General features: G+C 49.5%; 1 protein-coding gene across 1 annotated transcript in view; it reads right to left on the bottom strand.

The window, feature by feature from the left end:
• Window positions 1–27,201, bottom strand: part of GOT1 (glutamic-oxaloacetic transaminase 1) — a 30,009-nt gene extending 2,808 nt beyond the window's left edge. Inside the window, exons 1-8 of the mRNA XM_002718630.6 lie at window positions 27,021–27,201; window positions 16,736–16,917; window positions 6,122–6,245; window positions 5,573–5,685; window positions 5,201–5,305; window positions 2,713–2,863; window positions 2,465–2,630; window positions 633–775 (exon numbers count right to left, since the gene is read on the bottom strand). Coding sequence (XP_002718676.1) covers window positions 633–775; window positions 2,465–2,630; window positions 2,713–2,863; window positions 5,201–5,305; window positions 5,573–5,685; window positions 6,122–6,245; window positions 16,736–16,917; window positions 27,021–27,138 — 1,102 coding nt within the window. The 5' untranslated portion in view covers window positions 27,139–27,201. The remainder of the gene's footprint in view (window positions 1–632; window positions 776–2,464; window positions 2,631–2,712; window positions 2,864–5,200; window positions 5,306–5,572; window positions 5,686–6,121; window positions 6,246–16,735; window positions 16,918–27,020) is intronic.
• Window positions 27,202–27,548: the final 347 nt, after the last annotated feature.

Here is a 27,548-nt window from a genome sequence, read left to right as displayed (position 1 = left end):
AGAGGCAGAGAGAGAGAGAGAGAGAGAGAGTCTTCCATCTGCTGGTTCACTCTCCAAACGGCCACAATGGCTGGGGCTGGGCCAAACTGAAGCCAGGAGCCAGGAGCTTCTTCCAGGTCTCCCACACAGGGGCAGGGGCCCAAGCACTTGGGCCATCTTTCACTGCTTTCCCAGGCCATAGCAGAGAGCAGGGTCAGAAGTGGAGCAGCTGGGGCTCAAACCAGCGCCCATGTGGGATACTGGCACTGGAAGGAGTGGCTTTATCTGCTATGTTATAGTGCCAGCCCTACATTTATTATTCTTACAGTTGTTTAAGGATGTCTTACTCAAGTGAACTAATTCCCTGTTCCAGGCATGAGAACACCCACAGCTAACCGGGCTATTCCTTTACTTTCTTTGGTTGTTGGCTCTAAACCACTTGCTAGAACAGAAGTATCTTGGGTATGGGTCAGAGCACAACAGTGCTTTTCTGAGATGGAGTCAGGAGGCAGGAGGACACATTGAGAAAACCTGACTTGTCCTGGCCCTAAGCAAAGGCTGGTGGAAAATCAAAGCACAGCTAACACAGGTGAGCTCCAGGCCAGCAACCAACAGGAGTGGTGTGAGTGAGTGCACGTGCTCGGGCCACTTACGGTTCAGCCCGGTGAAGCTGAACATGCCAATCTGCTCAGTGATGTGATTCCAGGTCCCAGGGGTCTTGAGGGCTTCTAGTCGTGCCCTGAGTTCCGCTCTCATGGTCAGAATCCGGTCAGCCATTGTCTTCACGTTATCTGTCCTGAAGCAAGGACAGCGGCGTATCCAAGCCAGATGGGAGAGAGTACACAAAACATGTAGGTTTAAAAACTGCAGTTTGAGCCATGAAATGTAACTGGGATCGCAACCTGCCCATCGCAACGGGTGGACACCTGGGTGGTGGCTGAGCAGAGCAGAGACAGATGCAGCAGGCACAGGGAACAGGACAGCACTGGGTGCACGGATAAAGGCAGTGCTAGCCATCCCCCTCCTTTTCTCAGATTTATTAATATTTGTTTATTTGAAAGGTAGAGTGACACACAGAAGACAGAGATCTTCCATCCCCTGGTTCTCTCCCCAAATGCTTTCAACATCCAGGGCTGGGCCAGGCCGAGGCCAGGAGCCTGGAACTGTGTCTAGGTCTCCCATGTGGGTAGAAGGGGCCCAAGTGCTTGGGCCATCATCTGCTGCCTTCCGAGGTGCATTAGCAGGAAGCTAGATGGGAGGCGGAGCAGCCAGGACTCGAATCCACACCCCAGTAGGGGACGCGGGAGTTCCAGCAGGGGATTAACCTGCTGTGCCACAACACCCACCCTGGTGTACCTCCAGTTTCATCTCAGGCTTACCTGAGGTGATAGCTTTTTATCAGGCCTAGCTAACCAAAGATTGCAGAGTCAGCAACTACATAAAAATTACTTTATTGTAAAATAAAACACGTTAGTGTCCTCTTATCTATGGTTTCTCTTTTCACAAGCTCGGCTACCCTTTGTCAACTGCAGTCAGTCCAAAGTATACGGAAAATTCTAGAAATAAACAATTCATACATTTTAAATAATTTTCACTGCAGTACATTGTTATAATCTCTTACTGTGCCTAGCTCATAAATTAAATTTCATTATAGATACATGTAAACGTAGGAGATAACACAGTATACAGAGGGCTCAGTACTATCCACAGCTTCAGGTATCTAGCGGGTGGGTTTTGGAACGTATCCACTGTGGATAAGGGGAGACAACTGTATAAATCCGAGATGGGAATCAAGAGCCCAAAAAGTGTCACATGGCCATGACGCTGAGTATTCTCTCGGGAATTCCTTCTTGTGACTTCCAGCTTCCAGGGACAGAAGACTGGGTGGCAGGCAGAACGGCAGAGACACCCATTCACTGAGCACCTTGGCCTTGGTCCCTGGCAGAGACACCCATTCACCGAGCACCTCGGCCTTGGTCCCGAGTGCTGTGTTGGGCACCCGTGAGCTAAGCATTAGCTCTGCTCCACAGCAGAATCTCAGATCCAAAGAGGTTAACGTGGAGTGGACTTTTGTCTTAGCAGTTACGATGCAGGCTAGGACACCGACGCCCCGCACTGGAGGACCTGAGTTCAACTCCCGCCTCTGGCTCCTGATGGCAGCTTCCTGCTCACGTTCCCCACCAGCCACGTGGGACACAAAGACTGAGTTCCTGGCTCCTGGCTTTGGCCCCCTCCCCAGCTGTTGCAGCATTGGGAGAGTGAACCAGAGGATGGGAGTCTTCTCTCCTGCAAGCGCCCCCACCCCCACTGCCTCTCAAGTAAGTAAAAACTTACAAAGTAAAAACAAATAAAATTCTTACAAAAAAAAATTAGTGTAATTCCATCTTGTCTCTGCCAAAATAAACAGAAGAGGCCTAATTAAATACAATGGACAATCACAGTTCTGCACTCCCAGCCCTCACCTCTCCGACTATGAGCCTCTTACCATTCCTTAAAGAGCTCAGGAGTAGAGAGGGTGTAGGCCACGATGCGGGCTCCCTGGGCGGGGGGATTGGACCAAGTGATCCGCACAATCTTCTCCATCTGGGACAGGACCCGGAGGATACAGTCAGGTTCTTTTCCGACCACGGTCAGATTCCCCACTCGCTCATCTAGAGAGAGGGACAAGAATCAGCCTTGACTGCCAAGGGGGCGCGGCGGAGAGGCGGGGCTGTCACTCGGGCGAGCACTCACTGTAGAGCCCGAAGTTCTTGGAGAAGGACTGGGCACAGAAGAGCTCGAAGCCTTCAGACACAAAATAGCGAACGGCCCAGGCGTCTTTCTCAAGGTCTCCAGATGCGAAGCCCTGATAGGCTGAGTCAAAGAAGGGGAACAGAAACCGGCGCTGCGAGCAAGGAGAGTGAGTCAGGGCAGGAAATCCTAGAACCAGCCTGACGCCGGCCTTCCGTCCCCAGCTGGTGCCTAGAAGGGCAGCTAACCCTGTCCGCTCCTCCTGTTTCGTGTCCACCTGCCCCTAACCTCCATTTTTACGTGTTTCTCTGTTCAGCTAAATCCCAACCAACAAGCCTAACAATTTCAGTAAACTTTGCCTTCTTTTTCTTGGTTTATTTATTTTCATCTACTTGAAAGGAAGAAAGCAAGAGAGAGAGAGACAGAGAGAGATCTTACATATGCTGGTTCACTCCCCAAATGTAATAATCAAGCTGAATGAACCAAGCTGAAGCCAGGAGCCACAACTCCATCAGGGCCTCCCATGTGGGTGACAAGGGCCTCAAACACTTGAGCCATCACCTGCTGCTTCCCAGGATGCACTAGCAGGAAGCTGGATCAGAACTGGAGTAGCCAGAGCAAGATCCAGCACTCCGGCATGGGATGTGGCTGTCCCAAGTGACAGAACCCTTTGTACCACATCTGCCCCAAATAAACCTCACTTTCATCTACTTGAAAGGCAGAACAATAAAGAAAGAAAAAGAAAGATCTTCCATCCTCTGGTTTAGTCTACAAATGCCTACAACAGCTGAGGCTGGGCCAGGCTGGGCCAGGCTGAAGCCAGGAGTGAAGAACTCCTTCTGGGTCTCCATGTGGGTGGCAGGGTGCTGGACTGGAAGCCGAGGAGCCAGGACTCAAACTGGCACTCCAATATGGAACAGAAGCTCCCAAGCAGTTTAACCCAAAACCTTACTTTTAAAGTAGATTGTTCTAGAATGTCACAACACAACTTTGCCAACAGAGCTATTGCTGGGGCATGGAGGTACTGTCCCATGTTAGGAGTCTTCTCCATGAATTCCTGCTGTGATAAATCAGTCAAGTGAGGCCTGGTATCCCCAGAGCTTCCTAACTTTAGGGCCATTCGACTGAGGACTCAAAAAAAAAGCAGAGTAGCCCCTATTCTTGTCACTCCTGTCTCCTCAAAGGGCCCCGCATACCAAACCCTCCCCTACTGCTGGCCATTCTCTCTGAGAGGAGGCCACTGCCCCCTCCCAACCTCTCCAAACCGGAGCCCGGTGGATCTTGACTCTGGCCTTTGCAGGTCACCCCCTACATCCAGTCACATCCCAAGTCCCACTGGTCCTGTCCCCTGCAGACTCCAGAATCCATCTGCATCTCACCCTCCCCACTGCCACCTACTGCTTTCAGGTCCATCAACTCCCATCTGGAGAAGGGCAGTAGCCTCCCACTGCTCTCCCTTTCTTCCGTTCCCGCTGTGTAGGCAGGGCGACCTTAAGACAATGCACCATCTTACCACGTCACTCCAACAACAGAGGCTTCAGAGGCCTGGGGCTGCCCAGAGAACAAAGTCCCAGGCCTCAGCATGGACCTGGTCCCTTTCACTCTTTAGCCTTAGCAAGGGCAGTCCTGGGCTTGGACCACACTCCTGCCTCTTCAGGGAACACTTGCTCTCTACCAGCACCCACCCATTGCGGCCTTCCTCACTCCTCCCCGTCCCGTAAGGCTGAACATGAAAAACCACTTATTCCATGAAGTCTTCTGCCATCACCACCATTCCCCCAACCTCCGTCCTCCCCCCACACACACTGACTGAAGTCTGGACCATAGACCCCCATTCACATGGCTATCTCCCAAAATGCTAACTGCCTTCGTACTCACTAGCCACCCGAAAGAGGATAAGGGCAGGGACCATGTCTGCTTTGTTCATCACTGTATCCCCAAGGTACCCAGCACATGAGAGCTCAACAAGCATTTTATAAGCCTGTTAATGAAGAATGTATCCACTTGGAGCTAGAGACTCCAATATAGATTATCACAAAGAAATAATTAAAATAAAAATTTTACATAATTGTTCATAAGATCAAGAAATCAGAAATATGCCTAAATATCCATCAGCTGATTTACCCAATCACTAATATGGCGTAGCCATGAAAGAAATATAATAGGGCTTTGAAAAACCATGCTGCAAAACATGTAGTGATGTGTACCAAGCAGTTCAAGTGAAAAACAAAATGTGCTACAAAACAGTGTAGACAAAGTGATCCCATCTCTGTAAAACACACACGCACACAGCCTGACATTCTATGTACCCAAACACTAACAGTGTCAGTGTCTTTCTTTTGGGTAACAGGATTTACAGTTAATATTTATTTTCTTCTTTGGACTTTTCTCCATTTTTCAAATTCTCTGGTAAGCAGGCCCTGCATGGGAACACATCAAATCACAGTAGGAGCCGTGCTCCATTTAAGAGGTTCTCAGAAAAGGCGGTTACCTTCATCACAGAAGCGATCTGCTTCCACTGCTCCGGGGTCGGGTCGGTCCCAGTCGGGTTGTGGGCACAGGCATGGAGGACAAAGATGGAGAACTCGGGGGCGCTCTGCGGAGAAGGAAGCTGTGTCAGCTCTGACACTAGCAACACCCCGGGGAGGCAGAGTCGGCCGCGCGCCGGCAGCAGAGGGCAAGGGGCGCCTGTGTCTTAGCTCTTCTTCAGTCTGTGGTGCTCTCCCCGTTGCAGGACAGTTCAGAAACCGCCACCTGGCTCGGGAAAAGAGTCCAGACTCTCGCTAATCAATCGCTCTAAGGCTCTTACTGCTCTTTCTGATGACACCGTGGGACCTTTCCCTTCGTCTTCTCTATCACCCACCTCCAGATCATTCAGGAAACCCTGGAGGTTGAGTCCTCTCTTCTCCGCATCCCAGTAGTGATAGGATCGGATGTCCTTAAAACCAGCGGCAGAAAATACAGCATTATGATTCTCTGCAAGCAAAGGGGTAAACCGTTAAACGCTCAGAGAAACACTAGGAGGAGGCCTAATTAGAAAGGATATAAGTTGGCTTCCAGGGCCCTCACAGACTCAAAGTCCACAGGGATCCCTGGGGCCAGGAGTCAGAACAGAGAAGGACTGTCACCAAGAGCAAGTCCACCCCTTGCATTCATGCCAAACTTCCACCCCACTGCACTGCTACCTCCTACATCTACACTCCACACCTCCTCTGGGGAGTTTCAACACAGCCTAAAACAGAAGCCCTCCAGGAGACTCAGGAGAAACTATTCCTGATTTGAATTTGAGTACCATGTTTCTCACGTAAGGCCATAAACCACCGTCACGCACCTCCCCAAAGTCACCGTTTTCTGTGAGGATAATTCTCTCTGGCTTCCCTGTCTCTCCCCTCGTGACAGCTCAAAGACTCACCCCAGGTTGGTGAGGATACATAGACTGGCGTGTCCTTGTTGTTTATGCCATTGTACCACCGTGCTAAGAACTCAGCTCCAATCCGAAGGGCACCTGTTCCGCCCAAAGACTGCACACCTCCGACCTGAAAGAGAAGAAGCAGGGTCATAGGTTGCTAATGGTGAGGTCAGAGGATACCGGCAAAACTAAGGTCACAATGGGCGCTTGCTGTGTGCCTGCTCAGTGTCAAGCCCTGTAATTGTGGTATCTCACTCAAACCTCACCCTGGCACAAGGAGAAGGCACTGATACTGTGGCCTCTGTTTACAAATGAGGAAACAGGCTAAGCAAGGGAAGCATGTCGCTCAAGGTCGCCACCCTGTGCACAGGAGGCTGGAGTCCTCCCTGGCTCGAGGCGGAGCTTCTGAACACAGAGGCGGGGCCATCGCCACCACACTAGTGCCTGCCCAAGAAGGCAAACCCACATTTTCAGCTCCCATCCCGAGATTAAAATGTCTTCCAGCAGAAGTTTGGAAAACTGTCTCTCGCTTGCCTTGACACCAACCTGCAGAACTCCTTCTCATCTCTGGGATTAGGGCTTGTGAAGCCGCAGGAACATGTTGTAGCAAAACAAGGGTGACATGTGAGTGCCTTTCCTCCCTCTCATCTCAGTGACTTAATATGGGCAGTAATAAAAGTCCCAGTTGCTCCTCTTCCAGTCCTGACCTCACCTGACCCTCACACACCAGGAAAGTTCTATATCCCCAGTTTCCCTATGAGGAAAGGGATGCAGGGAGGCGGCAAGCCGAAGCACGAGGCTGGTAAGTGGCGGAGCTGGGCACAAATACGGGCTGTCCACTCTACACCTGGTCACTGCATCTTGCTATGCTGTTCTACCAAGCTCTGCGTTTGTCCCTTCAAAACTCTCATTAGGGCTCAGCATAAGCCTTTCAGTAGAGAAATGGCATCAATTGCATGTTGCCCAATACAGGCACGGCCAGAGAAGGAGGAGGAAAGAAAATCACACGCAAAAGGAGGGGTACACCAGGCTTCTAACCGTGGTGACTCCGCAGAGAGGACTAAGATGAAGGAACAGTGGGCAAAAGAGACTTTGGCCCAATCTATAAGTTGTCTTTTAAAAACAAGAAGAGAGATGGGGCCGGCGCTGTGGCGTAGCAGGTAAAGCAGTGCCAGCATCCCATATGGGTGCCAGTTCGAGTCCCGGCTGCTCCACTTCTCTGCTATAGCCTGGGAAAGTAGAAGATGGCCCAAGTCCTTGGGCCCCTGCACCCACGTGGGAGACCCAGAAGAAGCTCCTGGCTCCTGGCTTCAGATCGATGCAGCTCCAGCCGTTGCAACCAATTGGGAAGTGAACCAGCGGATGGAAGACCTCTCTCTCTCTCTGCCTCTCCTTCTATCTCTGTGTAATTCTGACTTTCAAATAAATAAATCTTTAAAATAAATAAATAAATAAAAACAAGAAGAATGTGTTCATGTGTTATATGTAAAATTTTACAGTAATTTTAAGAAATGGTTTAGATGTTGGAGATTTGCTATAAAATGATCCAGCTTGGCAGTGGCAAGGGGTTGGGGAGTAGGAGGGGCGAGATGTACAAGATTAACCGCATCAGAGTACAGGTGACTGCAGAAGCTAGGTGATGAGACACAGGGATTCCCCAACTTTTTCTTTTTTCTTTCTTTTTTTTTTTTTTTTTTTTTTTTTGGACAGGTAGAGTTACAGACAGTAAGAGAGAGAGACAGAGAGAAAGGTCTTCCTTCCATTGGTTCACCCCCCAAATGGCTGCCAAGGCCTGCGCTGCGCCGATCCGAAGGTAGGAACCAGGTGCTCCCTCCTGGTCTCACATGCGGGTGCAGGGCCCAAGCACTCGGGCCATCCTCCACTGCACTCCCGGGCCAAAGCAGAGAGCTGGACTGGAAGAGGAGCAACCAGGACTAGAACCCAGGGCCCATATGGGATGCCGGCGCCACAGGCAGAGGATTAACCAAGTGAGCCATGGCACCGGCCCTGCTTCCCCAACTTTTACACAGATTTGGGGTTTTTTTTGTTTTTGTTTTTGTTTTTCGACAGGCAGAGTGGACAGTGAGAGAGAGAGAGACAGAGAAAGGTCTTCCTTTGCCGTTGGTTCACCCTCCAATGGCTGCCGCGGCCGGGGCGCTGCAGCCGGCGCACCGTGCTGATCTGAAGGCAGGAGCCAGGTACTTATTCTGGTCTCCCATGGGGTGCAGGGCCCAAGGACTTGGGCCATCCTCCACTGCACTCCCTGGCCACAGCAGAGAGCTGGCCTGGAAGAGGGGCAACCAGGACAGAATCCGGCGCCCCGACTGGGACTAGAACCTGGTGTGCCGGCGCCGCAAGGTGGATGATTAGCCTAGTGAGCCACGGCGCTGGCCTTACACAGATTTGAAATGAAAGGGTGAAAAAACCATCCTAGATATGGAAAAAAGTTTCCGAAGTCTTTTCAAAACCTAACATAACCTTGATGCTGCAAGATGCTAGAGGAGGAGCTGGCGTGTGGTGCAGCAAGTTAAGCCGCTGCTTGCAATGCCAGCATCCCATAAGAGCACTGGCTTGAGTCCTGAATACTTCACTTCTGATCCACTTCTCTGCCCATGTGCTTGGCAAAACAGACAAGAATGATCCAATTGCCTGGGCCCCTGCACCCACACGGGAGACCTGGATGGAGTTCCTGGCTCCTGGTTTTCGCTTGCCCCCATTTGGGGAGTGAACCAGTAGATGGGAGATCTCTCTTTTTCTCCCCCTTTCTCTCTCTCTCTCTCTCTGTAACTGCCTTTCAAGTAAATAAATAAATCTTAAAAAAAAAAAAAAAATGGATGGGCCAGCACTGTGGTACAGTTTGGTAAGCCACCACCTGTAGCATTAGCATCCTATATGGGTTCCAGTTCAAGTCTTGGCTGCTCCACTTCCAATCCAACTCCCTGTTAACGAGCCTGGGAAAGCAGCAGCAGATTGCCCAAGTCCTTGGGCCCCTGCCACCCATGTGAGACACCTGGAAGAACCTCCTGGCTCCTAGCTTCAGCCTGGTCCAACCCTGGTCATTCTGGCCATTTCAGGAGTAAACCAGCGGATGGATGGAATATGTCTGTCTGTCTCTCTCTCTCTCGCTCCTCCCTTCTGTAACTCTTTCAAAAAAAAAAAAAATGACAAAGGAAAAATGTAGAAAAAAGGAAACCATTTAGCCTATTCATGAATAGATACTAACTTCCCAAATAAATATTATTAAATGAATTAACAATACATTAAAAAATACCCATTGACCAAGTAAGTCATCTCAAGAATGTGTGATTAACAGGTATTCATATATGATATAATTTGTCAGCTGCTAGACAGAGATAACCCAAATGACCACAGCAGAGAAGAGCTTGGCTGTTCATGACACCAATGCTCAGTAAATCAGGACACTCTGGATACTTCCTGGAAATAACTGGGAAAAAAGATTCATTCAACCTGCAGGGCAGCTTCACCACGAGCAAGGAATCATCAGCAGAAATCCCACTTACACCAAGAACCAGGCAGACACCGATTATCACCACTAGTACTCCCCCCTGTTCAGTCTGTATGGATAGGTCTTAGTGTCTGTGAAAGAACACCACCAGAAACGCGGATACAGGCAAAGCTGCTGCTCACGGAGACGGGGAACTGAGCACAGCTGTACACTGGAGCCAGCGGCTCGGGGAGAGGACCAGGGTGAAGACAACACACATCAGACCTGGGGCACTGCTGTCTCTGTTCTTTGCAGTGACCTCTTCTGAGCACGAGCCCTTGCCACTGCTTTAAGGGTTTGTTGCCACACTGTGATCCACCTGGATTCTTCATGCACATCACTACCAAGGTCATAGAACCCAAATGTCTACCTTTTTCATGGATTTGTCACCCAGCTAAGACGAATGCCAATTCCATACCTTGGTGTGACTCTGGCACGCTAATACTTCCTACTCAAATGAACAAGGTTTCCCCTAAACACAATTTGAAGTTACCATGGAAACACAGCAGCTATATATGGAAACTAGTGAAAACACTCCCAGGCATGATTTCTTGTGCTCAACTTTTAATTCCACCCTTTCTCTCCCACTCCAGAAAGGAAATTCATTACAAGAAGTCAGGAAATCAGAAGACTAGACTGAAAATGCGCTTAGAAGAGAAAAACCCACTTCACTCACATTAACCGATCTTTGACATTCATGATGGGTATGACCCTCAAATTCTCATTCCCTAAAAATATCCTGAACCCTAGATGGCTTCACTGCAACCCAAGTTGCTTTAAACACCAGCAATTAAAAGGAACTAGTTTCAGGTGAATCATTCATGTAGCAATTTGGTCATTCTATGAATTGATTTTGGCAAATTGACCTAAAGTGCAAGAAAGCCATATATCTGGTATAAAGGGAAATCATAAAACCAAAGGAAGTTAAGTACAGACTTCTCCAAGGAGCGACTGGACCTCTGTGGCTAAACAGGGGTATCCAGAGCAGGAGAAACCCAGTAGGACTTGGTGCAGAACTGGACAAGACAGGCCTCAGTACCCACAACCCAGGCCAGCTTGCAAGGGCTGGCCTCTTCAACCCTTGCCTGAGACCACAATTTGCTGATGTTGTGAGTTCACTATGGGGAGTAGGAGAGCCGTCCAGGAGCTGTGTGTGGGCAGGGTCCTGCGCATTCACCTCAGCACCCCTAGCAACTCTCAGAGGACCTAGGGCATGGCACTGCGCCAACACGTGCTGAACTAGAGGCAAAAAGTCAGTGTTAAAAAAAGATCTGCACCACCACACAAGTCCCAGGTCTCCTGGAGGTCACAGAAAGACTGCGATGTCATCCCATCGCAAGGAGTTACAGCCCACGAACCTCCCACTTTCGAGAGCTCGGTAACTTCAGAACCTGGAGACTACTGCACAGGAGATGAAAAATGGGTATTTTTGTCTGGATCCCAAGGTCTGAGAACAGAAAGTATAAGAAGCAGTGAGGAGACGAGAAAATAGGTCTCTTCAGAACGGGCCAAGGACCTGACAACGCTGAATCCTGAGAAGCAGAAGGAAGACACTGCTTTCTGGTTCATTCACTCTTTCGTGCCTTGTCACCTTCAAGTCTGGGCTCAGAAGGCATTTCTATTTCTACCACAACCATCCCAGTTAAAACTATATCACCCTCACTCCCACCCCTTGCACCTGGAACTTGGTCCCCTGCTCCATTTTTACAGCATTTACCATCTTTAATATCCTGTATCCTTTTCTTATGTTTAGTCTGTTCCTCTCCACAACACTGAGAGCAAAGGCAAGGATTCTGTGTGTTCTGGTCCCTGCCATACTCAGCTCCTAGCACAGGGCCTCTCTCTAGAGGTGGGCACCTGCCACTGAGTGACTGAGTCAAACATCTGGGGAGCTTGGAGTGCCAGGCTGGGAGCTGAATGCTGAATACCAAGGTAAACGAGGAGGCCACTGGCCCTGTCTGCGGGCAGTTGTTTTATGGGAGAGAAAGACTTGTGAAAGTGTACATTATGGTAGGTAGGCACAGTAGGTACTGTTATTCTCAGGCTGTGAACAAAGTCCTCTGACAACTCAGAGGACTCAAACTTGCTCTGCCTGAGGAAGCTAAGGATTTAGCAGGGTAGTGATCTTTACTCAGGTCTTGAAGGACGTGGAGGTGGGGACTGGGAGGATGGAGAAGTGAGGGAGGGCATGCCAAGCAGAGGGAGGAGCCAGGCAAAGCTTCTGAGTCATGACTGGGCCCCGTCGGGTCTAGAAAACAGCCAGCTGGGGCCAGCGCTGTGGCACAGCAGGCAAAGCCACTGCTGCAGTGCTGGCATCCCATATGGGAGCCGGTTCAAGTCCCAGCTGCTCCACTTCCGATCCAGCTCTTTCAGGTCTAGCACTGTGGGGCAGTGGGTTAAGCCACCATCTGCAATGCCAACATCCTACATGGTTGCTGGTTCGAGTCCAGCTGGTTCATTTTTGATCCAGCTCCTGGCTAATGGGCCTGGGAAAGCAAAAGATGGCCCAAGTACTTGGCCCCTGCCCCCACTTAAGAGACTCAAATGGAGTTCCGGGATCCTGGTTTCAGGCTGGCCCAGCCCTGGCCATGCAGCCATTTGAGGAGTGAAACAGTGGATGGAAGATCTCTCTCTGTCTCTCCCCCTCTCTATCTGTAACTCTGCTTTTCAAATAAATAAATAAAAATCTAGGGCTGGCGCCGTGGCTCACTTGGTTATTCCTCCACCAGCAGCGCCGGCAACCCATATGGGCGCCGGGTTCTAGTCCCAGTCACTCCTCTTCCAGTCCAGCTCTCTGCTGTGGCCCGGGAAGGCAGTGGAAGATGGCCCAGGTGCTTGGGCCCCTGCACCCACATAAGAGATGAGGAAGAAGCACCTGTCTCCTGGCTTTGGATCGGCGCAGCGCAGGAAGTGGCGGCCATTTGGGGAGTGAACCAAAGGAAGGAAGACCTTTCTCTCTGTCTGTCTCTCTCTTACTGTCTATAACTCTACCTGTCAAATAAAAAAAAAAAGAAAAAAAATCTAGATTTTACTCTGTAGACAAGTGGGGGAACTATTGTGGGGGATGGGCAGGTGGAGAAGGGACATGTGACATGGTTAGCTTTGTTCTAGGGAAGATCATTCTTGCTGTAGTGTGCTGGATATACTAGAATAGGGAAGAGACTAGAGGCAGGAAGGTCTTAGAATGCTGTTCCAAGAATGCAAGAGATGGTGGAGAGCAGAGCTAAGTAAGACAGCAGCCTGGGGTGGAGGGCACTTCTTCAAAGACAAGGGCGCAGAACTCAGTACCAGCTGATACATATAGATGCCAGAGGAGGACACTGAACCAGCCCAAAACAGTGTCCTCAAATACGTGCTGCTGTGAAAACTGCCATTTAAGTCTGTTCTGTGATCGAAAGCATAGCACTGGAAGAACAAGACTGAGAGAGAAGGCCATGCTCTCAGGTCAACGTACAAGCTACAGCCCCAGGTCTTCATGTGCAAAGTGATCAAAATGAGGATCCACGGGCAGAGGAGCAAGCATGTGCCCAACACAGCGAGTAGCTGATAAGGAACAGTCTCCGAGGACGGAGCTCCCCAGAACTCCCCAACACTCTGCTCCCATTTACCACATCAAAACAAAACTCCAAGTAATTTTTCTACAGCATCTCAGAAGACAGGCCTCCAGTTGTCAAAGTCTCCCACTCACATTTCAGTAGGAAGCACCTATCTCTTTGTGGAAACCTTGGATTTTTGCAGCAATTTCCCTATGCTACCCATAATCTCTACACGCTACTGTTTCTACCCATATATCATCTTCGGGTCCTTCAGCCAAGTCCCAATCCAGTTAAAACCCTAATTAAGTTAATTCCCTGCCTAATCGCTAGTCTGAGCTCCAAGACCTTCACCTGAGCCTCCCTGCTTCCTGATAAATGTTAAAGAATGCACACAGGTGTAACCTTCATTTCACCCTGTCTTCAGCCTCTCAGGGCATCCGGGTAGTGGGATATACAAAAGGAAAAAAAAAAAAAAAACAAGGCCGGCGCCGCGGCTCACTAGGCTAATCCTCCGCCTAGCGGCGCCGGCACACCGGGTTCTAGTCCCGGTCGGGGCGCCGGATTCTGTCCCGGTTGCCCCTCTTCCAGGCCAGCCCTCTGCTGTGGCCAGGGAGTGCAGTGGAGGATGGCCCAGGTGCTTGGGCCCTGCACCCCATGGGAGACCAGGAAAAGCACCTGGCTCCTGGCTCCTGCCATCGGATCAGCGCGGTGCGCCGGCCGCAGCGCACCGGCCGCGGCGGCCATTGGAGGGTGAACCAACGGCAAAGGAAGACCTTTCTCTCTGTCTCTCTCTCTCACTGTCCACTCTGCCTGTCAAAAAAAAAAAAAAAAAAAAAAAAAAACACTGTAAACAGCAGGTGGGGACAGGTTAGATGACTCCAGAGGTGGCCCTTTCAACACATGAACAGCAGACTGCACAACGTGGCTCAGGGGCAGCTGGCTTAAATTGCACAATGCTAGACTGGACTATTGCAAAAACCTGAGCTCTTCCCTCTCCCACCTGTCCAGCCAGGCTTATCTTCTTCAAACAGCACTGTTACTGGGTAACTCCTCTGCTCAAACCTTCAGCTGGCTTCCCCTGCCTGGTTCCAAACAAGATCCCAGCTCTAACAGGTGGGCTCTTTTTTTTTTTTTAATTTGACAGAGTTAGACAGTGAAAGTGAGACAGAGAGAAAGGTCTTCCTTCCGTTGGTTCACCCCCCAAATGGCCACTGCGGCCAGCACACCACGCTGATCTGAAGCCAGGAGCCGGGTGCCTCCTCCTGGTCTCCCATGTGGGTGCAGGGGCCCAAGCACTTGAGCCATCCTCCACAGCCACAGCAGAGACCTGGACTGGAAGAAGAGCAACCGGGACTAGAACCTGGAGCCCATATGGGATGCCGGCGCCACAGATGGAGGATTAACCAAGTGAGCCACAGCGCCAGCCCCCAGGTGGGCTCCTTACAACCTAGGCTTGCTTACCACTTCCCTCTGTCCCTGGACTGCTACCACTCAAGAGGAACGCCCCTTCACATTCCCTTCTCTAGTACTTCATGGTTCTCAACCCTAGCTGTACTGTGCAATCACCTGCAGAGCTTTGAAAAAAATACGGCCGGCCAGCGCCACGGCTCACTAGGCTAATCCTCTGCCTGCAGCACCGGCACTCTGGGTTCTAGTCCCGGTTGGGGCGCCGGATTCTGTCCCAGTTGCTCCTCTTCCAGTCCAGCTCTCTGCTGTGGCCCGGGAGTGCAGTGGAGGATGGCCCAAGTGCTTGGGCCCTGCACCCACATGGGAGACCAGGAGGAAGCACCTGGCTCCTGGCTTTGGATCGGTGCGGCGCACCAGCCGTGGCTGCCATTTGGGGGGTGAACCAACGGAAGGAAGACCTTTCTCTCTGTCTCTCTCTCTCACTAACTCTGCCTGTCAAAAAAACAAAATACATATATATATATATATGGCCAAGCTGAGTGGCATAGCAGTTAAGACACCCGCAGCCCATATCAGAGTCCCTGGGTTCAGGTCCCAGCTCCACTCCTGATGCCAACTTCCTGCTAATTTGCACCGTAGGAGGCAGCAGATGACGGCTCAAGTAGTTAGGTTGCTGACACCCATGTGGGGTACCTGGATGGGGTTTCTGGCTTCAGGCTGGCCCAGTACCAACCATGGGGGGGCATTTGGAAAGTAAACAGAAGATAGGAGGGAAGATCTTTCTGTCCGCCTCTGTCTCTCTCTCTGCCTTTCAAATTTTTTTAAAAAAATTAAAATAAAAAACATGCCCATGGGGGTAAGAAAAAGGAAGGACAAGAAAGTGTGAAAGGTGGGGCAGAAGAGCAACACCCTCTAAGACTTGGATTTAACACCAGTCTGGAGCAGGGCCCAATCATCAGTGTGGGTTTACTTTTTTTTTAATATTTATTTTATTTATTTGAAAGAGAGAGTTACAGAGAGAAGTAGAGACAAAGAGAGAGATCTTCCATCTGCTGGCTCACTCCCCAGATGGCCGCAATGGCCGGAGCTGCACCAATCCAAAGCCAGGAGCCAGCTTTTTCTGGATCTCCCATGCGGGTGCAGGGGCCCAAGGACTTGGGCCATCTTCTACTGCTTTCCCAGGCCATAGCAGAGAGCTGGATCGAAGTGGAGCAGCCAGGACTCAAACTGGCACCCATATAGGATGCCAGTACTTCAGGCCAAGGCGTTAACCTGCTGCACCACAGCACCAGCCCCATTAGTGTGGTTTTTAAAACTCTCCAGGAGATACAAATATACACCAGCTTTGAGAAGCAGTGTCCTGGCCTCCTCCACACTTTTTCCAAGGCTCAACTCAAGTCCCATCTGCAGTCTTCATGGATCTCCCTCTCCTCTGCATTACTACAGCTCTGAGAACCTGTCCTGCATCACTTCCTGCCACATAAGCCTGTCTCACTTCTGCTTCCAAATGTGTTCTCCTTCCACATGTCTCTAGTTATGCACAGGATACATACCCGGAAGCACCTAAATGAGAGATGCTACTCTGAAGGCCAGAGGTATTAAAGAATACCAGAGCAGGCAGACTTCACAGAGCATCTAGACCAATGGCTCTTGAACTTCTGGAGGAGCACAGAAATCCTTTGAAAATCTGGTAAAGTTATGATCCTTCTCTCCCCAGAAATAAAAACACACAGAACTCTGCAAGGAGTTTCAGGCAGTTCAGAGGCCCCTGAAATGTTCCCTAGTCACAGTGAGTCTTTTTCTCACGTGTAGATGCAGGAGCTGGCAGGTAAATGATCTGCCTGTGGTACAGGCAGCTCTGGAGCCTGGTCTGTTATCATTCCATCAGATTCCCTGTACTTGGCATCTCCACTGACTGCTTCAAATCCCACAGCTAAGCTCTGCCCATCTGCTGGTGGGAACCTGAATGATCTAAGAGGCTGTGCTTCGTATCTGGCCACGATAATTACACTACCAGGTTCCTGAACTCACGCTACTTCAACGACTCTTTCATCGCTGGGTCACTAGACCTAACACCTAAGAATGTAAAACAAATGGAAGTCTGAATTTTCAACTCCTCTTGGCTTTCAGAGTTTCTAATGAGACAACAGATCCTTACCCCAAACTCACCCGCTTCTCCACAATAGCTGGGCTGTCATCCCCAAGGGCAAGGCGAGAAGCAAAGGTCCGGAACTCCGCCAGGCCCAGAATGGGCAGGTACTCGTGGTTGAAGCTACTGTCGTTAGCAATCTTCTGCTCCACCTTCCTCACTACCGGCAAAACCCAGGGCTGGCAATCGTCCGTGCGGTAAGCTGGAACACGGGAAAGAGTTACACACAGTGGCGCCTCAGGCTTTGTCCAGGCTAGAACCGGGAACTGCACACAGCGGGATTCCAACACTTCCCACTCAAGGCACAACAGCAGGGTGGGTGTCTGCCTGGTGGTTAAGACCTTGCTTGGGACAGCTGCATCCTACACTGGCGTCCCTGGGTTCCACTCCTTGCCCTGGCTGCCAATTCCAGCTTTCTACTGAGGCACGGTCAGAGGCAGCAGGGGTCCCTGTGATTGGGTCCCTGCCACCGACATGGGACCCACAGAATTCCTGGCTTCTCCCCTGGCCCAACTGTGGCTATTATGGATGTTTGGGGATTAAACCAGAGAACAGGAATTCTTTCTGTTGGTCTCTCTCCCCTCTCAAATAAATCAGAAGAAAATTAAAGTTCATTTACTTGCTGAGAATCTGCTTTGGACCATGCATTGAGCCAGGTGCTAAGCATAGAGGACAGACATGGTCCTTATGGAACTTTTGGCTCTTAAACCAAAAGTCAAACCAAATCATCACAAATGTGATCATATGAGGCAGTGCGTGTGTAAGTAGTCTGCAAACAAACAAACAAAAAAAAGTCTTTAAAATGCCAGGTTGGGGTATTTGGTGTAGCAGTTAAGGCACTGCTTGGGACACGTGCCTCCCACACTGGAGTGCTTGGGTTCAAGTCCTGGCTTCTCTGCTGTCATCCAGTTTCCTGCCGAGGTACAGCCTGGGAGGTAGCAGTAATGGCTAAGAATCTGGGTCCTTGCCATCCAAGTAAGAGACTTAGATAGTGTTCCTTGCTCCTGGCTTCAGCCTGGCCCAGCCGTGGCTGTGGCTGGCATTCAGGAATGAACCAGTAGATAGAAGATATCTTGGCTGGCACTGCGGCTCACTAGGCTAATCCTCCACCTTGCGGCGCCGGCACACCAGGTTCTAGTCCCGGTTGCCCCTCTTCCAGGCCAGCTCTCTGCTGTGGCCAGGGAGTGCAGTGGAGGATGGCCCAAGTGCTTGGGCCCTGCACCCCATGGGAGACCAGGAGAAGTACCTGGCTCCTGCCTTCGGATAGGCGCAGTGCGTCGGCTGCAGCGCGCTGGCCACAGCAGCCATTGGAGGGTGAACCAATGGCAAAGGAAGCCCTTTGTCTCTCTCTCTCTCACTGTCCACACTGCCTGTCAAAAAAAAAAAAAAAAAAGAGAGAGAGAGAAGAAGATATCTTTATCTCTCTGCCTTACAAAAACAAGCAAAATTTTAAAAAAGGGGGGGGAGGGGCTAGGTCAATAGTGCTAGTGCATTGATGTCTCTACAGCCAGTGGCCCAGCAGCTGTCTTCTTTCTACATCTCCCTGAGGTTTCCAGGAAGGTCTGGGTGCTACTGCCCAGGAAGTCTGCACCTTCTAACACAAGCATGGAAAGAAGGGTGGAAGGGGCCTGCCTCCTCTCATGCGCTGCAGCACAGAATGAGGCTGAACCGTGAGCAAACACTCTGGGACAACAGAGTTCAACAGCTCATTTCACAGTCACCCAAGGACCCACGTAAACACGTCTTCGTCTTGTTCTGTATTTTGACATCAGCCAGTGTTTACCAGACGGTTCATCTACTTCCCGCGCCTCATGCTTTCAATGATCTAAATTTACCTATTTCACAATGTTTAACCTCACTTTATAGTAAATTTCTAACTGGTTCTTCTACACTAAAAGTAATTTAAGGCTGTGCTGAGTTATGCTAGCACTGATTTTTTTTCCTCTATACTTTTCTGGCTGTGACAGGATTATAGCTTTAGTGGGCAGCTGCTTTGGCTTGGTGCCCAGGCCAATAATCTCTCTGAGTAGAATTCTCAGCAGAGGTCATTTGCTTTCTGCTTGAATACTTAGGTCTCCAACAATCCTATACTTATGCAAGTGATTTTAAAATGGAAACAAAATATTACAGTAATTGTAATTAAGTTTTATCTTATTGATTTCTGCACAGAATTTATCCCTGACTTTTTAAAAAAATCAACTTTTTTCCCCACGGCTCATACCATATATGGAATTTTCAACATGCTGTTTTCCACTTAAATATGTTATTAATACTCATCAGCAACCGTTTTTCTAATAGGTGACATGCTCCACATGTCTCAGTGCCATGGTCTTCCCCATCTGCCTAGTGCCTGAAGCCTCCCTCCGTAATAACTGTCCTCAGTTTCGAATGTATCCTCTAGAATTTCCCTAAGTCACACACAAGCAAATAAGCTCCTCACATCTGCCCTTTTTACACAAAACAAAGCACATCATACTATTTTATTCCTTGCTTTTTCTATCTAAATATCCGTATACAGAGTGTCCTTGTTTTTCACAGCTGCTTAAATGATGAATGTATCATATTTTCTTACTAGTCTCTTGTGTGTTTTTTATAAGAATTTATTTATTTGGGGCCGGCGCCGCGGCTCACTAGGCTAATCCTCCACCTAGCGGCGCCGGCACACCAGGTTCTAGTCCCGGTCGGGGCACCAGACTCTGTCCCGGTTGCCCCTCTTCCAGGCCAGCTCTCTGCCGTGGCCAGGGAGTGCAGTGGAGGATGGCCCAGGTGCTTGGGCCCTGCACCCCATGGGAGACCAGGAAAAGCACCTGGCTCCTGGCTCCTGCCATCGGATCAGCGCGGTGCGCCGGCCGCAGCGCGCTGGCCGCGGCGGCCATTGGAGGGTGAACCAACGGCAAAAAGGAAGACCTTTCTCTCTGTCTCTCTCTCTCACTGTCCACTCTGCCTGTCAAAAAAAAAAAAAAATTATTTATTTGACAGAGTGACAGACAGAAAGAGAGGGAGAGACAGATACAGATTACTGATTGACTCCTAAAATCCCCACAAAGGCCAGGACTGGTCCACGCTGAGACCAGGAGTCTGGAACACCATCCATGTTGGGGGTGGCAGGGCTTGGGCCACCCTCTGCTGTTTTCCCAGGGAGCTGGATCAGAAGCACAGAGCCAGCCGGCGCCGCAGCTCACTAGGCTAATCCTCCGCCTAGCGGCGCCGGCACACCGGGTTCTAGTCCCGGTCGGGGCGCTGGATTCTGTCCCGGTTGCCCCTCTTCCAGGCCAGCTCTCTGCTATGGCCAGGGAGTGCAGTGGAGGATGGCCCAAGTGCTTGGGCCCTGCACCCCATGGGAGACCAGAATAAGTACCTGGCTCCTGCCACCGGTCAGTGCGCGGTGCGCCAGCCGTAGCGCGCCAGCCGCGGTGGCCATTGGATGGTGAACCAACGGCAAAAAGGAAGACCTTTCTCTCTGTCTCTCTCTCTCACTGTCCATTCTGCCTGTCAAAAAAAAGAAAAAAGAAGCACAGAGCCAGCGCTCTGATATAAGATGCTAATGTCCTAAGAGGACATCACATCACCAGCCCCCGCCAGTCTCTTGTGGACAGACATCTGAGTTGGCTATTAAAACAATACTTCAAATGAATATGAACAGCCCTCTCATGTGTATGTAAACGTAACATGCAATGTTGGAAATGGAAGAGTGAGCTAAGAAGCAAGTCTGTTTATAATTTTGATAGCTATTTCCAAATTGCCCTTCAGAGGGATTCTATCAATTTATATTCCCACAAGCACTGTGTAAGATTGTCTGCTGGGGCCGGCACCATGGCGTAGCAGGTAAAGCTGCCGCTTGCAGTGTTGGCCTCCCATATGGGTGCCGGTTCAAGACCCAGCTGCTCCACTTCCAATCCAGCTCTCTGCTATGGCCTGGGAAAGCGGTGGAAGATGGCCCAAGTGTTTGGGTCCCTGCACCCACATGGGAGACCTGGAAGAAGCTACTGGCTCCTGTGGATTGGCCCAGCACTGGCAGTGGTGGCTAGAGTAAACCAGCGGATGGAAGAACTCTCTCTCGCTCTCTTTGACTGCCTCTACTTCTCAAATAAATCTTTAAAAAAAAAAGGCTCAATAGGCTAATCCTCCGCCTGTGGCGCCAGCACCCCGGGTTCTAGTCCCGGTGGGGGCACCGGATTCTGTCCTAGTTGCTCCTCTTCCAGTCCAGCTCTCTGCTGTGGCCCGGGAGTGCAGTGGAGGATGGCCCAAGTGCTTGGGCCCTGCACCCACATGGGAGACCAGGAGAAGCACCTGGCTCATGGCTTCGGATCAGCGCAGCGCGCCGGCTGCAGCGGCCATTGGAGGGTGAACTAATGGCAAAGGAAGACCTTTCTCTCTGTCTCTCTCTCTCACTGTCCACTCTACCTGTCAAAAAAATAAAAAAATTTAAAAAAAAATAAAAAAGAATTGTCTCTTCCCCATAGCCTCATCCACTGAGAGAATTTTTGCCAAGGAGAAGGTGCAAATGATATCTCAGAGTAGTTTTATTTGCATTTCTCGTATGAATGCGATTGGGCATTTTTTCATATAAATAAGCCATTCACAACATCATTTCAGTGGCTTCCTATGCATCACTATTAACCATGCTATTTTCAAGTGTGTACTATTATAATCACGATGAATGTTCATATCTTTACACATATTCATAAGTATTTGAAAAAATTCTGGGGCCAGTGTTGTGGTTCAGTGGGGTAAATCACCTCCTGAAATGCCAGCATCCAATGAGTGCCATTCAAGTCCTGGCTGCTCCACTTCTAATCCAGTTCCTTGCTAATGCACTTAGGAAAGCAGCGGATGGCTCAAGTACTTGGACCCTTGTCACCCACATGGGAGATATGGATAGAATTCCAGGCTCCTGGCTTTGGTAAATAAATCTTGCTTTTGTTTTTGTTTTTTGACAAGCAGAGTTAGACAGTGAGAGAGAGAGAGAGACAGAGAGAAAGGTCTTCCTTTTCCGTTGGTTCTCCCCCAAAATGGCCGCTACAGCTGGCGCGCTGCGCCAATCCGAAGGCAGGAGCCAGGTGTTTCCTCCTGGTCTCCCATGCGGGTGCAGGGCCCAAGCACTTGGGCCATCCTCCACTGCTTTCCCAGGCCACAGCAGAGAGCTGGACTGGAAGAGGAGCAACCGAGACAGAATCCCGTGCCCCAACCGGGACTAGAAACCCGGGTGCCGGCGCCGCAGGCAGAGGATTAGCCAAGTGAGCTGCGGCGCCAGCCTGGTAAATAAATCTTAAAAAAAAAATTCTAAATGTAATATTACTAAGTCAAAAGGTATACTAGGCCAAAACAAATAAAAGACTTCATATGATCATTTTAAATTTTGTGGCTCTCTCCTATCAGTTAACTCTACCTTCCAAAATGTGTCATTTGCAAATCTGAAAAACATACCAAGCAAGTAATAAAAATGGGGCTAGATCTCCCAGACTGACATAGCCACTAACCAACCAGTAGTCTTCAGGTGGGGGGGGGGGGGTGGATCTAACCCTCAAGGCAGTCATAGCATACATGATACCCCTGGATCACCAAACTACTTCCTACCCAATAAGCTCACAAAGCCTACTCTACCAGGAGGGTCAGATTTCCTTAATTATACACCAAAATAACAACTTCCAAGAAAGAGTTGTCCCTGAAGCAGATCACCCTATCTGTGATCACAATGCTACCATTGTTCAAAGCATTCTTGGAATTCCTTCTGGAATTGTTTTCAGAGTCAATTATCTCATTATTCTCAATGTTCCCAATAGTGCCAAATCTTCATTCTTTGCAATTCAATTTAATTTTTAGAAATGGTACTTGCACCCTCTCCTCCAAAGAGTGTAGGTGAATAAACTGGGCAATATTCCTGTAGAACAATTACAAAGAGATGGTCTACCTGCTTCAAAGGCCATTCCAACCAAGAGAGGGTTTCCAGAAATTTCTGAAGAATAACAGTATGTTTGGACTACAAAGAAAGGATACTACTTAGGGGCTGGCACTGTGGCACAGTGGGTTAAGTGCTGCCTGGGACACCGGCATTCCATATGGAGTCCTGGCTGCTCCACTTGGACCCACCTCCCTGCTAAAGTGCCTGGGAAAAGCGGAAGAGGCTTAAGTGCTTGGGCCCCTGCCACTCACGTGGGAGACACAGATGGAGTTCTAGGCTTCTGGCTTCAGCCTGGCCTAGTCCCCATCATTGTGACCATTTGAAGGGTAAACCAAGGAATGGGAGAACCTTCTTTCTGTCTGTAACTCTGCCTTTCAAATAAATAAATATAACCACAGCGAATAGGATAAAGTATTAATACTATTTAGATGTACAAAATGTGAATATTCATAGAAAAAGCAGTTATTTTATGCTTTGAGTCTGGGTTTGGACATTAGATGTGCTAAACAATTATGCTATGTATTCACATTTGTGATGTCACTCATGAATAATGTAGAATAAGTAAAAGCAATGAAAGAGAAAGAAAAGGCTGTATGAATGTTGTTCTTACCACCACTGCATATTCCACGGAACTCTAGAAAATCTTGTAATGCTTCCCGGGGTGGGCATGGGAGAAGGGTATCGTGTCTTTACTGTGACGAAGGAGAAACTGGCCAATTTATACCTTCCCTTCCTTCCTCGTTGCCCAATTTCTCCCAGGTTCTGTTCTGGGCTTATTCCCAAGGCCTCACCTAACTGCTATTGAAGCAGAACTGCAGGTTCCTCCTGGGTGACTGGACCAGTGAGGTCAAGTATCACCAGCTCCCTCATTCCAGCTCTCCTGCGTAATTCTCACTCCTGTCTGTGCAGTCATGAGTTTCTCATTCATTCTTTCATCCACTCATTCACTGAACCTACCATGAGCCAGGCACTAGCTAGAAGCAGCCACACAGAAATGGGTAAGACCATGCGCCCTCCAGGAAACCTTCTCCGAGGACAGGCAGAGTTCACGGAGGATGAAGTGTGAATGAAGAACAAGAGTTTAGAAGGCAGATGAGCGGAGAACGGTGATCCAGACTGAGACCTGTGCAAGGTCCCGGAGGCTGGCACAGTGTTAGGTTTTTGAGGATCTGCATTGTCACAGCTCAGAAGTAGGATCCATGCAGGGAGTGGCTCAAAGGGTCACGGAGTCTCTTCTAAGGAACTTCCATTTCAATGGGAACCACTGCAAGCACTGAAGGAGTCAGTAGAATGAAACATAAACTGGAGGGGATGGAGGCAGGTGATTAAGTCGGCAAGCTGTGCCCATAGTCCAGAAGGTCTGAATGAAAGCAGCGCCAGTGGAGGTAAATAAACGGGGAGATACTTGAATGGACAAGACCCAGGTGCCAAATAGACAGGGGACTGGGAGTGGCGACTCCAGGTCTCACTGTCTCTCCTCTCTCTAACTCTGCCTTTCAAATAAATAAACAAATCTTTAAAAAAAAGGATTTTCAATGTAAAAATATTTTTAAAAGACATAATACATCTTAAAATCCTTTATTTGAATATGCTAGAAAACCATATTGAATATTCCAATAAATATTAAAAACAAATAGATTATCTGGACCAAAGGAAAGATAAGTTTACATGAAAAACAAACTGGAATCTTTGAAGAAATGTCTTTACAGGCTGAGTCACGTAGGACCCATGTCTCCCTTGCCCTTAAAGCCACTCCAGTCTGCAGTTTCTCAGAAGCACTAAAACAATCAACTCAAAAAAGTGCTGTGTGTGCCTAACAGTGGAAAATGTGATACCCTACTGCACAGAGCTTACTGAACTCACACAGCAAGAAAACCTCTGGGGAAACCATCTGTAAGTGGAACTGACTGATGAGGTTCAGCTGCCATGTACTCTGAAATGTCACTATTCTCTGAGCTGAATAACCTCTATGGGGTTTTATCATGACCTGCAGCGGGGGCAAAACATCTTCCTCAAAGCCAGTAATTAACTACATTCCTTGAGGATATGTGCAAGCAAAGCCGGCACATCCAAAGACTGCAAAGATGTCTCTAACCCTGTTCTACTCTGATAAGGTCTTCATCCAAGGAGCTGCCAGCTACAGAAAGGGGGGTCACAGTGGGGATCAAAATAACATCTATATATTACACTTTTTATTTGCACATCACATTTCACTTCATTTACTTACTCCTCAAGTCAACTAATAAGACCAGCAAAATTACTGTCCTACACTACTGTCATGAAGCGTGCTAGTGAATCTTGGAGCAGCAGAGTCCAACCTTAGCCTGTCAGAGACGGCAGTCAAGTTCCTCCTTTTAGACTGAGTCCCTGGGATGTCATGTAATCCTCCCAAGGTCACACTGCTGGACCACAGTGCTGGGCCTGTACCCAGTCTTCTGGCTCTTCCTGCTACAGCTCTTTGGCTGCCTCCAGAGCACCTGAAGATACCTGAAATGGAGGAATGAGCAGAAACCCTAGGGCTTGAATGACCTGCCAGGAATCCCAGGCTAACATGCAGTGGTCATAAGACCCAGGGTAAATTATATCACGTCTCTAAGCTTTAGCAATACAGGAGATTTGGGGCAACATGAGATTCCATACGCATCTCATTTGCTCACAGTTCCTGGGTTCCTGGGAAACATAACAAAGGCACCAGCAGAGTTGAGGCAGCCGGTGAGCCAAAGACCAGCTCTCAGCCAATCACTCTGCCTGGACTGCAGGATGCTTCTTCTCTGCTTAAACACTATTTCTGAGCCAATACCATATTATTCCATTCTACAGTTCTTGAGCTGAAAATTTCTATTAAACATCTTTTAAGACTGACCCAAAGAAACGTCAAAACAACAATAACAATAGTAGCTGATGCTTATATAACCCCTATTTATTTGCCAGATACAGTTCTAAGTACCTTTAATGCATTTAATCCTCACCAAAAAAAAAAAAAAAGAAGAAGAAAAAACCTGTAAGACAGTTCAAAGGTCAAGGGCAAATAAAATCTGAGGTCTAGACTAACATTAATATTAGTTCTTTGGTCAGTACTGGCATACTTACTATTTAGAGCTTCTGTATTAGATTCAAATTAAGAGCTTGAATAGCACTCGTTCCAATTCAAAGCAATCTTTGAATATTTCTCTTATTCTGCTGCCTGCTGAAAACATCACTTTTCCTCCACGAGCAAAATATGCAGTCCTGACTTAATTTTTTAATGCTTTTTATGAAAAATTTCAAATATACACAGAAGTTGAAAGAATACTATAAAGTCTGCACCCGTACCCATCACCCAGCTTCAACAGACTCCCTTTCTAGGATTTTTCCTTACTCTCTCCCCCCTACTCCTCAGTGGAGACACAAACATTCTCTGTGGGAATCCTGTGTCTGAACCTCCTTCATGTCACCTTGCCCTACAAATTAATCCCACTTCCTCTCTGCAAATCTCTCATCTTTTCCTCCCAAGTCTGTCCCCTAGCAAAGCACATCATGCTGTCGTTCTCCTCTCTCTGACTGGTCTTAGAATGTGGCAAACTGGCAATCAAGAAAGTGTCCTTGGGGCTTCAAACATGTGAATGACAGTGAAGGAAACAATGCACTCACCGCAGACGACTCGGGTTAAGTGGAATTTCAGAGGCCCTGCAGGACAAATCTTGGCAAAGGAGGGAAACCGAGGCCCACACGCAGATGTCCAGGGCCCAAGAAATACAACCAAGAGACGAACTCAAGAATGTGTGGAGAGCGAGTTTCTAGTATCCACACTTCTTCCATCTGGTCATACCAGGGCCAGAACCATCTGCAGATGCACTTAGCACATCTACAGAAGCACTTAGCGCCCTACTGCAGGACAGCATAACTAAGGTGCAGATCTTTTAAATCCTTGAGGACAAAACCAAGCCTCCCCTCTAACCCCACCAGACTTAATAAGGTATCTGATTGTCCTGGCGGTCACTCAAATATTTACCGATCCAGGTCAAAGCTCCCTACGTCTCCCTAAGTTCTCCTTTCCCCGGTTTCCGGCAGTCAGGACCCCCCAAGCCCATCGGACGTCATATTTTCTTCCCTCTCGTCACAATCCCTGGCCCTCGCGTTTCTTAGGAGGATGTAGGACAAGGAACACTGGAAGGAGAAATCAGGAAGACCGAGCTTGTGGGCCGGCTGCTGCACTTGCTCTGTGTGACCTTGGACACATCTCCCCTTTCCATGGGCTCCAAAGCCCCACCTGCAACATCGGCAGCTGAACCCAGTCCTCGTGCACCCTGCCTCCCCTCCCGGGTGCGCCCACATGGAGATTCGGCCTCTCCCGCAGCCCCCACGGTCCAGGTTAGGCGCGCTCCACTCCGAGCGGCTCAGGCTCCGGGGCACTGCATCCTTACCTCCCACTCCCAGGTTGACCTTGCGGGGGTCTGGATCCTCCCGGAAGTCGGCAGTGAGCTTAAAGACGAGGACCGGCTGGGCCTGCGGAACCTCGGCAAAGATTGACGGAGGCGCCATGGCGAGGGAGGAGGACTCTGCCGAGAACCTCCACCCGGCTCCTGGAGCTGCTCGGTCCGGTCTGGGCGCGACTGGAGGAGACGCTCACCTTCACCTAGCCGGTGGAGGCGGGCCCGCGGCCTCCAATGGTCGAGCCGCGTCCGGAGCTTGGCAACGCGGTTAGCCAATAGTGAGCTTCTGACAAAGCACAGGCAGGGGGGAGGGGATACTGTTAGCCAATCCAAGAAGAGAATCTTATCGGAGGCCAGGAATGATGCAACCAATGTGATTTACGCCGGCAGAGGCGAGGGCGGAGTCCAGAATTGATTGGCAGAGCGTGCTCCTATCACTGCGGCTGTTATTCCTTGGGGGCCAAGGGGAGGAACAGAGCGCGGTGTCCCCGGAGGCTGCCGGCTCGACCTTCGGGGGCC

This window comes from Oryctolagus cuniculus, chromosome 15, assembly GCF_051225735.1.
Source record: "Oryctolagus cuniculus isolate XC-2025 breed Fujian yellow rabbit chromosome 15, ASM5122573v1, whole genome shotgun sequence".
Lineage (NCBI taxonomy): Eukaryota > Metazoa > Chordata > Mammalia > Lagomorpha > Leporidae > Oryctolagus > Oryctolagus cuniculus.
This window is presented reverse-complemented; position numbering and strand designations above follow the sequence as displayed.